The 16,765-nt window shown below is 39.1% G+C and overlaps 1 protein-coding gene across 1 annotated transcript; it reads right to left on the bottom strand.

Annotated features, from left to right (window-relative positions):
- Window positions 1-3,774: 3,774 nt before the first annotated feature.
- Window positions 3,775-12,793, bottom strand: LOC148424477 (ubiquitin-conjugating enzyme E2 Q2-like). Its single transcript, XM_088413857.1, has 13 exons — window positions 12,086-12,793; window positions 11,220-11,324; window positions 9,578-9,700; window positions 9,419-9,472; window positions 9,131-9,271; window positions 8,916-9,000; window positions 8,290-8,350; window positions 8,123-8,213; window positions 7,989-8,047; window positions 7,607-7,655; window positions 7,405-7,500; window positions 7,052-7,118; window positions 3,775-6,153 (listed from the first exon to the last, which is right to left on the bottom strand). Exons 1-13 carry the CDS (start codon window positions 12,242-12,244, stop codon window positions 6,122-6,124), a joined length of 1,122 nt encoding a protein of 373 aa, XP_088269983.1. The 5' UTR covers window positions 12,245-12,793; the 3' UTR covers window positions 3,775-6,121.
- Window positions 12,794-16,765: the final 3,972 nt, after the last annotated feature.

The raw sequence follows: 16,765 nt of genomic DNA, 5'->3' as shown, positions 1-16,765 counted from the left end.
GCAATCCGTCTTATTTTGCGCAATTCTTTCAGCCGTCAGAGTGCGCGCGCAAGCTCCCCTCTCAACAGTCATATTTGCTTTTTATTGTTTGGTCTAGTGGGGGAACTTTCCGCTACGGTGCCCACACAACATTGAGTAAGCATCTGGAATAAGTCACAGCCTCGCTAATGGAAATCCATTTAGCCTCGGTGTGATGTAAACGTCGTCTGTGCAGGGGAGCAGAACGACATGCTGGCTACCCCTGAGCCTGGCAAGGACACCCAAGGTGAAAAAAATATCCAAAACTATCAAGCAGCCACATTTTAGACTGCTGATCTTGTTCAGGGTTGCAGAAAAACTGCAAATGTCTGCCAGTTAACACCTACATTTACAACTTTCAAACACTACAATTTTCTGGAATATGTAATATGGAATAAACCAGGAACCGTTTTAAACAAATGTAATAATATGGAAATCTCTTGACCACAAGTTGTGTTATCTATCGATTCTCTATAGCTGCTTTTCCTTACTAGAGCCGCAGGCTTGCTGGTGTCTATCCCAGCAATCTTCGGACAGTCCACTGAACTGGTTGCCGGCCAGTTGCAGGGCACACAGACGAACAACCATTTATGCACCCAATCACACCTAAGGACGAGTGCAGGCCATTGAATTAAATGAATGCCAATGCATTAACTTGAGTTGACATTCTGTTGTCATATTTGTCAAATAAATTATAAAATGTTTACTCTCATTTCCTGGAATGTGCTCACGGAGTAGTTATCACTGCTTGGTGCATTGAAAGAGAATTCCTATAGGATTTTGAGGTCCCACATAAGTCATTTAACTTACAACATTCAAATGTGTGAGTGATAATAAACTCGGTTTCTTTTGGTTTTCCATGGGGATAGTTCAGAATTCAATCACGTTTTGCAAACTCTTGTTTAATAATTTTAAAACTCAATTGGCACAACATACCTTCCAGTCCCACATTGGAAACACGCTTTCAAAACTGCTCAGCTCGCTAGGGTCTGACGGCGTTTCCCCATGATCCGTAGACAAAGCAGTAAAAAAAAAAAAGACATCAGGAGGGCGGCAACCTATGTCAAATCGGGACAGAAAAATTAGGTTGGCAAATTTTTTTGGACTCAGGACACAAGGACACAAAAATGGGACTGGCCAGGCTAAACCAGGAACCCACTCAAAACTTTTTATGCCTTCATTGGATGATTTGATGCAATGTCACAGGCAGACAGACAAGCTGATAAAGACGCAAATGTATTAAAGTCAACTAAATTAATCACGACAACAACAATGGCTTGTCAGGGTGAAAATTACTGGTTGGCAGTCAATTCCATTACAGGGAATTTACAAATGGGGCATCGGAAGGGAATCAAGAACTAATTGTACTCCAAGTCAGCTATTTGCACAGTTAGAATCAAATAAAACCAAATAGAACGAAGCAGATAGCTTTCCATCCTTGTAAGCTTTTCTTTTCACGTCAACATTTTGTCTCATCAATGCACTTGCAATTCACTGCCCTTTGTCAGACATATTTTTATTTTCATGTCCTTGTCTGCTTGGTAGTATCAAAACGTCCAATCCAAGGACGGTATGACGGCTATTAGTTGAGACAGATGACAAAGCTTTTTATGCTATCTGGCCACCAGGAATGAGAAGAAATGAGATTGACCCCTAACTGTTTACATTTTAATTCAATAAGCAGTTGCTCATATTTGCAGCTTTGATGATGGATGGTCACGCTAAATTACATGTGAATTGCTGCAGAGTATAACCGCCATGAAGTGACTGCTTCTGATGAAAGGGGGGAAGGGAGGTTATGGTGAGAGCGGCCACCTGGTTTATTGGCCTCCAGATGCTTTGCCCTGACTTGGGGTCATTCAGAGTCACGGTGGGACTTCCTATTCTACGAAGCCAGACATCATTAGAGCAGACCGTGTTCCTAAATTTACGCTAACAAGACTTACAACACAGGCCACAATAAAAAAGGGTTTAATACAGGAAACACCTGCTGATGCTGCGCTGTTTTAATGGCTGTTTAGAAGACTTTAGTGTATCAAAGAAATTAATATAATCCGTGAAATGTAAAACATTTGTTTTACAAAGCAGCGGGTAATGTGATAACCTTAAAATAGGAAGTCTGATCATTTTCTCCACAATGATGTTCTTTGCGGCCACAATAGTCTAAAAACGATATTCTGAATAATACTGCGCTGGAAGAATAGAAACTAGGCTGCAAAGCCCACCCGTTTTTAACCATCTCAGCGGGATTTCACCACTTGTTGACTGAAAATGGCTTCACAGCCTCTGAGGCAGGCAGTTATATTTTGTTAGCCCCCCCACACACACACACACTTGATGTGCTGATTATATATAAGACTATTATCTATAAAAATTGTATGAGTGTGCCTGAACCTGTATCCTTTTTAACATTAACAGAAAAAAAGCGATATAAATCAACTTTCAACAACTTTTAATTATTTTTGACAGCTGTTCTACGGGTTACAGCTTAGTCTAAAAAAAGTATAGAAAAAAATCACCAAGTGTACCAAATTGCCTGAAACTACAAAATAAAAAAAATTGTATGTCCCCCCCCCCCCCCGGGGGGGGGGGGGGGGGGGGGCACCCCACTATTTGAGAAGCATTGCTCTGAGGGCTCATCTTGTGACAGTCATATGACCAACGCTAGAATAAGGGTGAGCTGATATTGGTCAATATATGAGCCGTAAAGGACTGTGATATAAACTAATTCCCAGTGGCAAAATGTCCGCCTCCAATGGATAAAAATTGGTAGGCTTTTCTATGAACACAATATCATTCAGAATACTGTGCTTAAACTAATGGGGTCATTCAGAATCTTGTTACAAAGAAACCTTGACCACTCCTTTAAATTTTGGTTAACAGGACAACTGGGAGAGGAACTAGCAAGTCAATGTCCTGACTGGAAGATAAGCGGGTATAGAAAATGGATGGATGGATGGATGGATGGGAATTTAATGAGAACCTGCTATCTTAAAAAAACGACTTCAAAAACAAATCTGTTTTTCATGACAAAAAAATATGATCATTTTGAAAACCTGCATTCGGGTGGAAAGGCCAAACATTAAATGTAACAGTTAGTACTGATTTCAACATCAGAATCAAAATGACAGTATCAGATCATGTTGCCTGAAAATGATTCTTTAAGTTAGTAAAGGTCTGTAAACTCAGATCACAAAAAATGGAATGGCCCAGTGAACAGCGTCCAACACATACATTCTATGCTTGAAGCTGTGCCCATCGAGGCTTCCATGTGGACACTTTTAATCATAGAGATGGACTGCTTCTTTCCTCAGGGCCCTTTGAGGCCTTTAGTTTTCTTCTCTCTGTAGCTGTAACAAATAATGTACTCAAGACGGCCCCCTGGGCACCTCGAAGACAGAATGAAAACCCATTGCCCAAAAAAAAAAAAAAGAAAAAAAAACACACAAAAACTCTAACAGGAAAGACTGCAACTTTTTTTGGTCCTTTGATACTTACTGCCCACATTACACATTTGAGTGACCTAAAAAAAGTGCAGTACATTCCCAGACATCGAAGACGCCAGCTTGATAATGCTCTACTGCCATCTAGCGGTCACAAGTAACAAACACAATGACAGGCGTGAGCCTTCAACCACATGGCCGAAGTAAATTACAAATCGTGGCAATTGATGGGTGCACGCAAAGCTTAAAGGCATGCAAGAAGACATTAGAACATTGATGATCAATTATGATTATAAAAGAAGAAAAAGCGCTGGAATATTTCATAAAATTCTTTATTCATAAACTTGATGCAAGTTTACAAATTACTTTACATGGTCAAATTCACCCTTGCATGGGGGTAACCAAACAAAAACAAAAATCTGAACCGAATGCGAAGCATGCTAACCAGTGCATAAATTAAGTAGCCATGGGACAGTTGAGGATTGGAGGAACATAATCCGGCATCGGTTCCGACTTTGGATCGGCGTCGGTCTTGAGAATTGTCGGCCTAAGTAAGGCGGAGCTGCTTTCAGTGCACATCAGACTCTCCGGGTTAACAATTATCAGAAATGGTAAAAGGTTAAGACGTTTGATTGGAATTTGCAACGTATCCAACCTGGTTCCACACGCAGGGCAAAACAAAACTGCCATGATGCCAAATTCCTGTCAATAATCTTGCCTTTGAATTTGAGTTCCTAAGTCATAGAACACCTGTCCAGAACGAGATCAGCATTTTTGTTTTGCATTTGAAACCTTTGAGAAATGGCAATGCTGTTACACACCAACATTGCCATGCTAGCTATTAACCCAACAAGGCCTCGATTTCCCTCGTTGCGACTGAGTTCACACGCACGACAATGATCAGAATGCGGATTTGAAAGATCCATCGCTACGTTTGTGGTATGTATTCCTGAGTTGGCGTCCTTCCTCCACACAGGAGGTTAGCATGAACACAGATTGCTCTGCGGCATTCTGGAAAATGTCCACCTGGTGAAGAAATGTTTTCTAAATTATTATAGGAGAATGACGGAATTAAGGCCGTGTTCACACTCCTAGGTTGGTGCTCTTCTTAGGTCACAAAACCTTTATTTGGACAGTCGCCAAAGTGTGACCGAAAACCTTGAGATGAATTTTCCTATTCTGCCTTTTAGAATGTCCTCATTTGAAACAAAGCTGGCAATAACTGAACCCACACCCGTGACAATAGAATGAACACGCAACAGGAATCAAAGATGCGTGAGGAGTTTCCGTGACGATGGTAGTGAGGTGTAAAGTTGAGACTATTGCTGCGCGTTGAGGAAAACTAAGACATCGTCCAGGACAATTCACTTTTGTTTCCCACCTTCAGACGTCCACAAAAACGGTTTGGGGGTGCGGCTAGTGAGAACAAAGCTGGCCAATTACATGACGATCCAATGCATAGCCTGACTGAGGTTCATCCGGTTAGAGGAATGACAGGAGGGAAAAAAAAAGAAAAAAAAAAGAAAAAAAAAAAGAAGAAACAGCAAAACCCTCAGGGCTGCCAGTAGCAGCTGTGATAAAGAGGCGCCATCAAACAAAAGGGGTCAACGGTCCCTTTTACACCGCCTGCGAAAGCCAGCGTTTATCTGCCATGTATCGTTGTTCGGGATAAATGGCAACGGCATGGAAAGGTGAGAATGGAGTCAACGCTGTGATTTTCCCCTTTCGGAGGTAGTATCAGAGCTGCGATAGAACTGTGGTACCAAAGGTATTTTCAGACTTCCGTACACTGAGCGCCCAAGTTCAACACTGAAACTTCGCCGTTAATATCTCATCTTCAGCTTTGACTCCGATGCAGGCAATTTTTTTCAGGCTTTCTGTGTAAAAGAGGCTAATGTCACCTGGATTACAAATTAATATTAAAATGAAAAAAAAAATGCAGTAGTCATTAGTCTTACATAAGAATATGGCATACTTATTTTCCTTATGCAAGAGTGTCCGTGTCGCAACTTCTTCAATTCCAAGAGGAAAGCTGCTGTTGATAGTCGCGGCCCACGCGAGGTGCACAGAGTCTCAAGGGCCTGGGACGGGGTTACGTGATAAACATCCTCTTGGAGAAATACAAATGTACATGTTTACACTGTGGTGTTAAGAATTGACAGGATTACAGCGTGAGCCGATGCTTTCCTGTTTGGTCCATTTTTTTTTTTTTTTCCTGGGGGTGATTCGAGGTCAGCTCAAGGTCACTAGGCAAAGTTGTCTATTTACTCTTCACCTTCGGCCTTCAAGTTTTGAATAGATGTCCGAATGCAAGCTGGCCTGCCATTCATGGAAGGTCCGTTGAGATGTTGTTGAGCATATCCTTAGTGATGTGGTCTAAGATAGGCACCTTCCAATCAAAATGAGCCTCAGTGATGGCCGACGCAAAAAAAAAAAAAATGTGGACTGTTTCCATCAGGGGATAAATACGCAACGGCAGGATCAACATCCAAAGCGGAAGGGTGGTATATTTGCCAATGTGCTTGTTTTTGATTGGTTGGTCACTGGATGAGGAATTTTGGCTTTGAGTTAAAAAAAAAAAAAAAAAAAAGTTCAAAATTGCTTGCGCAAAAAAAAAAAGTTGGTCACAAAGAAAATTAATCAAGGGCAGAAAAAAAAAATTAGCCATCCTCCTTTGGGGGTGTGTACCATCCTGGAGGCAAAAAGCAAGAAGGTTCAGTACATGTGCAGATTTTGATCACAATTTTAGAGTGATTGGGGTCACACATAGCCCAGTTCCCAAATACAAATTCCCAAATATATGGAAACCACATGTTGCACTGCAGCAAAAAAAAAAAAAATGTTAGGTAAACAACTAATGGAAAACTTTTTGAAAACAAAATATCAGGACGTCATGATTTCATGAAAGGGGAAATATGTCCTATTGCTACTAGAATGAAGTCAAAATATTTTGGCCGAAAACAGTTTTTGAGAAAGAAACTGTTACACTACAAGAATGAAGTAGTAGTATTGTGAGGAAAATGGGACTCTGTATGAGAAAAATCCATTTAAATAAAAGTAATCAAAAAGATAACTATTGCGATATTGTCAAAGATACTATGAAACAGGGGTCTTAATTTTATGAGTGAAGTCATAATATTGTAATTTTATGAGTAAAGTCATGATATTGTCAGAATAAATGAATAACGTGCCCAACAGTCCATCTAATTCGGATTTTGAGCTGAAAACATTTGATTACCTGTGCTTTGGAGAATAGGCCATTTGATTTTAAGTGAAATGCTGCCAAAGAGATGTGAATGAGCATGCGTTCTTATGTAAATGCATTCATATCATTCTATTTTTAATTATATGTTTTATATTTAAAACATCTGTGCGCTCCCCTGAGATGATTTGGTGCCACACTTCCTAGTGAGAGAATTTTCCGCCGTCTGAGGCGACTACAGACCACCACGCTCTACTTTATCATAATTATAAAAAAAAAAAAAAAAAAAAATGTAAGCATGGTATCAGCTCATTGGTGTTTGGGATGTTCCATAAATGTCACAGTAATGAATTCAGGAAAAAAAAATAAAACCCAAAGGAGTACTAACCATTCTTTTCGTGAATCTGGACCAGGGATTTGTAGGACTGCTGTGCTCTGGCGAGATTGTACTGGTTCTGCAAGGAGAGATGAATCAAGATCAGCTTACAGGACAATAACAACATATGAGCCATTTCAGAAAAGCTTCATCAGACTTCTGCATCCAATGTCAAGCATAAATCCTAAATAAAATGGAGGACTGTTATGTTACAAGCAGAAGTAAGTCAATAGTAATTAATTATGCCCCATTTCTAATGTATTTGCAGCACAACAGAATTCAAACTGGAATAACGAGGCCAGCTTTTCTTGAATCTAAATGAAGAAAAACCCTGTCTAAAATTGCGCAACATTACGTTCACTTACTTTATTGGCTCCAAACTGCACTCTGGCTTTTCCCTTGACTAAAGTAGCATTGATCTGCATGATGACAGACTCAATTGAATAGGCACTGCTCCAACCCTGCAGGCAGGAAAGCAATGCCAGTTATAAAGGGACTTAATTAGATTTAAAACACTAAATAAACATGCACAATTGACTTTTTAAGAAGATTTAAAGATTGAATCACCTGTTTGGTGAGAAGCTCCATGCACAGGGCACCTCCTCCAAGAACATAGCTAAGAGGGGCATAAAGAGGTTTCATTATTTCTTATTTAACCTACTTAAATGTCTTTGTTTGAATAATGGGAATCGTGGCAAAGGGGTAACTTTTTGTTATGCGTGCTCACTTTATTTCTTTGGTCAAACACAAGGCTATTTGAGAACATTTACATCCTAAAGCATGCCAAATTTTCATGTAGGTGAAAATATACATTTGGTCAGGGTACTGCTGGCCATTTTGTCATAAAATTTATTTTAAAGTAGTTTTGGACATTTCCAGGTGACCTTATCAACCAAAAAAATAAATACAGTGGTGGCAACATTTGAACATTACATTTTGAAAAACTTACCCCCCAGACAGCACAGGCGATACAACCCGCACAAAAGGAGGATCAAAGGGGAAATTATCCTGAAAAAAAGGAAAAACAATCGTTTCAAGTATCAACTTTATTTCTGTTTTGCAGTTTTAGTCCAAACTACTCACTTTGTAAGAGAAGTTTAGTAAAATGTAGTCCATTCCTTCCTTTTCCTTTAATACTTGTAAGTCGCTGTGTAAAGGGCTGTCTGGATCCACACTATACACAAACACAACATAACATTTGTTAAGTGTATTCCTAAACAAAGGCGAGCCTCACCAAAATATGCACTCACGTTCGTAATTTCACATGCCATTCGTAGAGGCTGTCATTGACCAGCTCCACTGAGTAGATGCCTGCCATACAAAATGGAGGAAATACATATTTTTAATTCAATGAGAAGTGTGTTTGATAAACTCAAGACTGCCAGCCAACTTAAACTGGATTTTCACCTTATACAGCTGTTAAAGGAAGTGAGTTATCCCACTCACTGCCAGCCTAGTAATACTAGATCTTTGATGTCTGTGGCAGCAAATGAGTGAAATTGAAAAAAGCCTTTAGCATGGGGGGAGTGGTAAAACTATACGTTCAATCTTTCTTGATTGCATTTTTCACCGGTTGTAGATGCTTTGTGAATATATTTCCTGTGATAAATTGAGGGCAGCTATATTACTAAATGAAAACTTCATCCATGGTGTGTCATTTAAATTAATATAATGTTTTTAGAAGTGTTAGATTATCATCACAGATGTAAATGTTAAAAAGTAATCCATTGAGTTATTTCGTTTTTAAATGGACAACTACTATTTTAAACTTCATAATACAGTCATAGTACATATACAATGCAGCATAAATCATATTGAAGAGCGGTATATGTGTGAGTGTGTGTACTTGTGGTTTCCTGGGTGAAAAGCAACCTACCCGTCTTATAACTCTGAGACCTGTAGATCTCTCTGAGTTCCTTCATTAGTCGGTCTGAGGCTTGCACTGACCCAGACACGGCCCCCTAAAAACAAATGAGTAAATTTGTCGGAGAAAAATGTGTCAAAAGCTAATTACGGGTGAAAGCACACACAGTTGAGGTAAAGCGATTAAACGCCGCCACGTTTGTTAATATATGAACACATGTCACTTACATTTAAGTGGTCCTGCCTCTGGTTCTTTCTGATCTTCTCAAGAACGGCCAGATTCTCTTTCTCGATGCCATCATCTTCAGACTTTTTGCCTTCAACGGGCTCCTCCTCTTTCATTTCATAGTGGTCCAAGTCCTCAATGTCCTGTCAAGAGGCCAGAGCTGCAATGTCAACAATGCTCAAAACATAAACTGGTATGATTACATGGTAAAACGACAGAGCAATGTTTAGCACCAACCACTGACATCATCATCTTCTAAACAGGAAGTGCTCTAGTACAAATATTGTTACCTCTCCCATCTCTTCCTCCTCCTCCTCTTCTGACGTGACCTCCTCTGTGCCATGCTACACACAAATATACACATCATTAAAACTACAGAGAAGTTGTTTAGGTGACCAAAATGTAATTGGATATATTTTGAAAAGTGCAATAAGTAGTGTCTGGTGCACCTTGCGGTCCTGTCCAACAGGGCCGGCGGGCAGCGGCTGATCCAGCATCTCCACATCAGGATGCTGAGGAAGGTTGTACAGCCGGCAGAGATCGCAAATCAGCTTCTTCAACTGCTGCAAAAGCTGGACAAGACAAATGCAAGGGGGGTTCATGTTGACAATAATAATTCAATTGTAGGAGCTGAAGACGATATCTAGCTGCCATTGACAACGTACATGAAGTTTGTGCTTTAACACTACTTTCACATCGGCTTGTATTTCATATGCGTCAGATGATTCCACTTGGATGAAGAGACTAATTTATTTTTTTCTTTTTCTACTTAGAATGACGCTATGCATACACAAACTGAGCTTTTTTTTTAACAGAAAAAAGAAATTGTGTCAGTTGAAGTGTAAATCCACTCGATGAAGCTAATTACTGAGATGCCAAACGTGTTTGCTCAGGCTCAGTGTAAAAGTGGTAGAAACCATCATATATATCAAGTTTGAAAAGACAAAAATGTAAGCACTGGTAGAAGCAAAAGAAACCAAACTACAAGAATTACATCGATTTTGAGCCAGCAACCGCATAAAAGTCATGCATTGTTTGATTTATTTGTCCTCAGAGTGTAGCAATTGGATGCACTGAGAGTTCTGTATATAAAACTTGGGACAGCACACTCGGGAAACTACTCTATGAGAGGCCAGCTCCAATTGTCACAGTGCACTGAAATAAGCCAGAAATATGGAAATGCAGAATTGAAAGGATTTTGTCATAGGTAATATGACATGTGGCATATTGCAGGAGACTGGCTCCAAGTCAGCTCTTAGATTACTTACAAGCTCCATTATTCCACTGCTGAATAGACTATAGGTTATGTGACAGTCCATTTTTTTTGCATTCCTAACATTTTTACAAGTAAAGATGCTTTCACCGCAGTGCCTCATTTTGCCTGTGTTATACTGGCACCATTTAGCTTACTGTTGCACATGTTCTTCAGACACACTATTTAATGCAAAAAAAAAGAAGTCACAATTTGTCGTACAATTGATGAATCACAATGCACATACAAAATTAACCCATTAGCATATACTTCTCCAGGTATGTGTCAAATTAATTGGGAGGCGATTTAGCAAGATTGAGATATGCTCTGAGGGGCTCCCTGTTAATAGATTAGCATTCAAGATAAGCAACTCACCAACTCAGTGCTCAATCATTCTACCATTTTGTCATAGACCTGAGTTTCAAGTGGTAACTGCTGCTGGTTATTCATTTGCTTTTCTAGCAACACTTAGGACTGAAACTGGGGCAATCGAGACAAATCAGCCAACGGCTGTCCTTGCTTTACAATGGCTCTGAAATATGATATTTGGAAGTTACCCCTCAAGGAGCCTCATCTGCCTCTCAAGAATACATATGGAACATTCTAACATGTTCGTTTTGCTGTCACATCGTCCACAACTCCTCAGATAACAAAGAGCTCCAAATATACTCAACATTTTATAGAGCCCTGTGAGGTAGGTCTTAAAGAACATTTTGAAAACCAGGTGCATTCACTAGTGCCTCTAACAGGAATGAAATCACTCATCTCAATTATGTGATGGATTATGTGATAAGTGGACAGGGAAGGGCTGTGCGTGATTGTGGGGTGATGATATTTACCAAGGTGCTGCCTTTTCTCACATCCTCCAGGCGCTCCAACACTTGTGCCAAACTGGGGTCATCAGAGTCCACAAACCAAATCGGTGGTGTAGATGGATATGATTCCTGAACACATCAAAATAAATCAGGTTAAAGTGCAATAGTTGCATTTTTTTGCCAGTCATATTGGTAAATACTTTAAACAAGTAGTTCTCAAACTTTTCTCATGGTGTACACCTTTTGCATATAAAATTCATCCATCCATCATCTATAGCCGCTTATCCTCACAAGGGTCACAGGCTTGCTGGTGCGTATCCCTGCTGAACTCGAGCAATAGGCGGGGGAGATACCATGAACTGGTTGCTAATCAATTGCAGGGCACACAACAACCATCCACGCACCCAATCACACCTAAGAACAATTCAGTATGTCCGCATATAAAAACATTCATTTTTATTTGATGGTACCTTAAAATCTCACGTACCCACTTGCAGTGCATTCACGTAACCTTATTTGAGAAGAACTGCTTAAAACCATTAGAAGCGAACATCCCATGTTGCTTTTCGGTAAAATGTCTTGGATAATCTTTGATAAACGGTGTTGACGTGAGTGGCACTCTTTGTAGGAACTCCCTATGTGATATGAAAAGTAGTTTTGGTTTCAGGATATCGCTCTCTCCTGTTGACTCAGAATGTAGAATTCATCATGGCAAACGTGTTCATTTAAATTTTACGCGTGAATTTCCCTAGGGGTTTAATAAAATATTTCCCTGTGTGTCATTGTGCATATAGAGTTGGCAAAGACTTCTACTCGACTAGCGATTTTTATGGCTAACTTTAGCTTCTGCTAACCCCCATAAACATGTCAATCGCCTCTGCCGTACTGACCGTTATGTTACAGTGGATAATCAGCAGCTTCTCCCCGGTTACGTTGAACTGACAGCTCAGCTCGTCGGGCTTCCAATCGATAATCCTGAATCGTTCGTGGTTTGGGTCGAAAATAGACTCCAAAAACTTCAGTTCGGCCTTCAGCCCCGACACCGACATCTTCCACGCATCTCCGGCCGGGGCCGGTTGGGGAGGGTGAGAAGAAGCCGGGGCTTTAGCTTTAGCTAAACGCTAGCTTAAACCACAAGCGAACCAAAATAATAAATAAAAAAAAGATACCCGGATTTAACGTTTGAGTTAATCGAAGACAAATTGTCTCTCGGGCTCCTCCTTGTGAGTCCAAACGACCTGGTGCCTTCCACGAAAAGCGTCCGGTTCAAGTTAATCTCAATTCGGTATGTTTTCACCGACGTAGCGTCTTACGTTAGCGTTTAGCAAGTTAGCATGCTAGTCCCTTGTTGTTGTCTTTCCGTCTATTGTTGTTGGCCGCCTATGATGACAACTGTCTTAAAATGCTACGAAGCGGCGTCCGAACATCTCGTACGCTCGCTCCCATGGCACGGCGCCCCCGTTATTCATCCAAGTGGCGGGTAGGCGCACGGTTCAACCCGCTACCCCGCTGCGGGTGGAAATAATCCGCCGGAGGAGGGACAGTGTTTTTCATCCCGGTTCATCTACTGTTAGCGTAGTTGGCCTCTGTTGGGGTTTAAAGATGGCGTTGTACGATCTCGTCGTTCCCGCAGCATCCCACAATCCACCGCGCCGTCTCCCGCGCGGGCAAAAGTTTAGCCCGAATTATATTTACATAAATTAACTTGATACTACAGGACACTGTTTTGATGCTTGTTAACCTTGAATTCTGCAGATTCTCTAATGTACCATTAAAAAGTGAAGACCTTGGTTATTATTTCCTCCTCTCACAGTTTTGTCGCATTATATGACAACGCACCTGTTTCCTCAAAAAATTTAGTGAAAATACTGGTATCTTAATACTTGCACATTTGGTGATACTAAGCATTTCTTTAAACCAAGGGTATGTTCATATGAAGAACATGCAATGAAATTTCCCGATATGATGGAGTACATTCTAAAATTGCCTCCCATTTCTTTACTAACATTTTTGATAAAACATCCCTTCACAATGTTTGGCAGTAGATATTTTAATCCACTAATAATGTGATGTAAACCCTTAAACCACTTTCACGTTTATCTGAAACACTGACTCTGGGTTAATCTTCCATTTAATAATTTTAGACGGACTGTTAATCCCTTTTGGATAAATCAGTACAGTATAGTAGTAAGGTGAAGGGACGAGTCAAAAATGATCGTTTGGGGGAGTTGTATTAGTCAAAAATTTTCAATAGGGGACAGTATTTCACCAAAAAAGAGAAACGACGCTAATGGCGAGAATTAATGGATAAGTATTTTATATATTTTACCTTTTTGTGTGAATGATAAAATCCGATTCACTGATATAACCACATTGCTGTTTATGTTAAAAATATTTATTACACAAACACGATTTTTACACTATGGTATCAACAGAGTTATAATATATAATAATAGTTTCAGATATCCAGCATATCTTTTCCCCACATTATATGAATTAGTTCAACAAAAGTAGCAGATTTTTTCTTCTTGCAACATACTGATTTTATTCACGTAAAAAAATATACTTTTGTTTAACGATTTTCCAATGCTCAATGTCTTGTCAAATAAAGTTATCCAACAATATTTTGACTTTATTCTTTTAAAATTAGAAATTTGTAATTCATGATTTACAGCATTAAAAAAATAGTTTTAACAATGTTTGCCTTTCACAGACAGCACAACTTTTGGCTAGCTTTATCTGCAAACACAGTGAGGTTTTGATTCAGATGCTGTTGTACTTTATTTTCCCAGTTGAATCATTAACATATCGAAAGCCTCTCCCACCTGACCATCAACCACCATGAAGTTATCTGCTTGATACGTTTTTTTTTAGCAGTTGAGCCTTTCATGGTGGAGGTCTGCGCACTACAGTTCCATACACCATTTTCACATTGTTAAATGACGCAAATGTAATGGCTCAATGTAGTATATTTGCATCAATTGTTAAAGGTGTGGCTGACATGCACTTCATCATGTCGGGCTTTTGTGTACGCACTAATAAAGAAGCAGATTGCTTTTGTCTTGGCTGATTTATCTTGAGCCAGGCAAAAAGTTAATTAAAAGCTCGCCTCGTCACCTCATTCCATCTCAGCAAATCACTCCCTACCATTCATAACCTTTACGATTTCACCATAGATGGCCAAAGTGTCAGGAAGTCCTCGACGAGCTATAAAATAGAACTACTCAATCGCTACCATGTTGGATTTTGTAATATGCTCCTTAATAAAATTGAATTAATTAGCAAGTGGGCATTTGAGTGGTTAGCACATTACTATCTTCATAGGTATAAACATGGATGTGAGTAATTTTTTGTCTTTCCTGTGATTGTTTGATACTTTTATCCAGATTCTCAAAAAATAATAATGGGTGCTTTGGTACTTGAATCATGTGTGACTGTTAGCAAGTGAATTAACTAAATATCTAACTAGCATTTTTTGCTAGCAGTGACAACAAACAAGCAAATATGTATTCCATATTATATGAACATTGTCTAGATGCAAAATCCAATCAGAATTTGGGTAGATAGAAATCCTTCAGTTGTTGGGTGGAAAATTCTGGCTTAAGCAGGTTACGACACTAAATCATGACAGCAATTACCAGATTTGAATGTTACAAATGACAGGAAAAAAAGACATGTATACAGGATATAATAATAAAAAAAATGTGCTCAAGTCATTCAAGATACATTGAGTGAAAAACAATTCCAAATTTGCGCTTTTATCTCCATCTCCACCCAAATTGAAAAGGAAGCATGATACGATGTAATTAAATCTCCTTTGCCAGTGTGTGAGGCGTGGACGAGTGCTCCAGTCAAAGTCAAGTATCTGTGCTGTGAAAACTTGGCGGAATGTCAAGTCATCAAGTTTTGTGACCGGAACATTTATAACTCATGTCGTCAAGTTGTTCTTGCCACTGGATGCTTAGCTCTGGATCGCTAAAAGTCGATCCCTCACTCTCATGCGACTGAATCGCTGATTCACCACATTCGGCACCGGCACTTTGTCAACTGGCGACAGCATCATTCTGATTCTCTCAATGCACACACACACACGCGCACACACACATGCAGACACACACAGGCTTACTGTATAAGCTATTGTAGTTTTAAAAAATATGCACTTACTTACTGAACGTTCACACATAAAATAATTTGTATACTGTATATAGTAAGTCAATTTAAAAAAACAAAACAAAACATTGACTGACTTACACAAATGTGAACTGTATCCAAAAATTTGTATTGGAAAGTGGAATCATTTACTTAAATACTATAACGATACTCTTATTGTATATATTTAAATAATTTAAAAAGGATTATTCAGTTGATTGAGGCTAAATAGGACACTAAAGTGCATAGTTTCACAAATTTTGATTCCTCATATGTTTATTGGAATAAAATAAAACTGTCATGAAATAAGACTATCTCGTCAAAATAATCCAGTCAAATGGCACTAATAATGCATAATACTCAGCGAAAATATGAAGTTGTTAAATAGAAAATGCCATTTTTTAAGTAAACTAATGAGATATTTAAGTGAAGTAAAATAGTCTCCAAGTATTTTTATGCATTTATACAAGATAATCAAAACTTGGCAGGATAAATCTCTTTTAAAAAAGGCCTCAATCGATGGTCGATGTGTCTAAGTCAGTTTAAGTGCTTCTCCAATGAGTCCGTGGAGGGCCATTAAGGGCGAAGGGTGAGTAAATGTCACCTTGAGTTGCAGCGGCATCACTGCAGAGTGGCTCTCAGCTTTATTTACATCGTCACTTAATTGCGCCTGTGCCTCACAGTGTGTGTGATGTGCGACAAAAACACGCTGCTTGCCTCTTGATGCGTAACCGACTGATATCATGTTTGTAATGGAGCCAATACGCAAATGCTACTGGTATTTAAAGGGCCTTTACAGTATTATGAGATTTTAAACTTTCCACTGTTAAATATATGCATACAAATTACATTTGACACATTGGTAATTAAAATTCTTATTAAATATGATTTTTTTTTATTTTTATTTTTTTTTTACGAACATTCTACCAGGAAGTGAGGTAAGGTGTGTTCTCTTTTCTTTTGCTCAGGCGGAGCAGGGGCGGTTTGGGTGTGGTACGAGGGACCATAATCATCATATTGCCAGTTGCAAACCATATTTATTTGTTTGGGTGAGCTTGAGAGCATAGAATAAACAAGGAGTGCTTAGAAATGCATCAATGAAGGAAAATAACATTTTATTAGGGGTGTTTGAAATGAAAATTAACAATGTAACATGGTTAAAAACCCCAAAAGTTGAATTTCCAATGATTAGGGTCCTTTAAATAATTTTGAAATAAAACTAGATGATTGATGTATAATATAAGTTACTGGTTCTCAAACTTTTTTTTCAATGATGTGACATGAAATGATACCATCAGTACTTGTATCTTGGTTGAGAGACATCATAGGAGCTACGTTTAGTCTGTTTTGGACAACGTGCAAATGTTCCATGTGCATTTATTTGAAATCAAAGAGTTTTTGTAGTTTTATTTGTTAACAAC

Source organism: Hippichthys cyanospilos, chromosome 4 (assembly GCF_059441005.1).
Source record: "Hippichthys cyanospilos isolate Australia breed blue-spotted pipefish chromosome 4, RoL_Hcya_1.0, whole genome shotgun sequence".
In the NCBI taxonomy this organism is placed as follows: Eukaryota; Metazoa; Chordata; class Actinopteri; order Syngnathiformes; family Syngnathidae; genus Hippichthys; species Hippichthys cyanospilos.
Note: the sequence above shows the minus strand (reverse complement) of the source record. Positions and strands in the feature narration are given on the sequence as shown.

Coding starts and splice junctions, on each gene's coding strand:
- LOC148424477 (XM_088413857.1), bottom strand. CDS start 12,244: ATGTCGGTGTCGGGGCTGAAGGCCGAACTGAAGTTTTTGGAGTCTATT. Junction 9,272..9,418: donor AGGAGGAAGAGATGGGAGAG/GTAACAATATTT, acceptor GCCTCTTGACAG/GACATTGAGGACTTGGACCA. Junction 8,351..8,915: donor GTCTCAGAGTTATAAGACGG/GTAGGTTGCTTT, acceptor TTTGTATGGCAG/GCATCTACTCAGTGGAGCTG.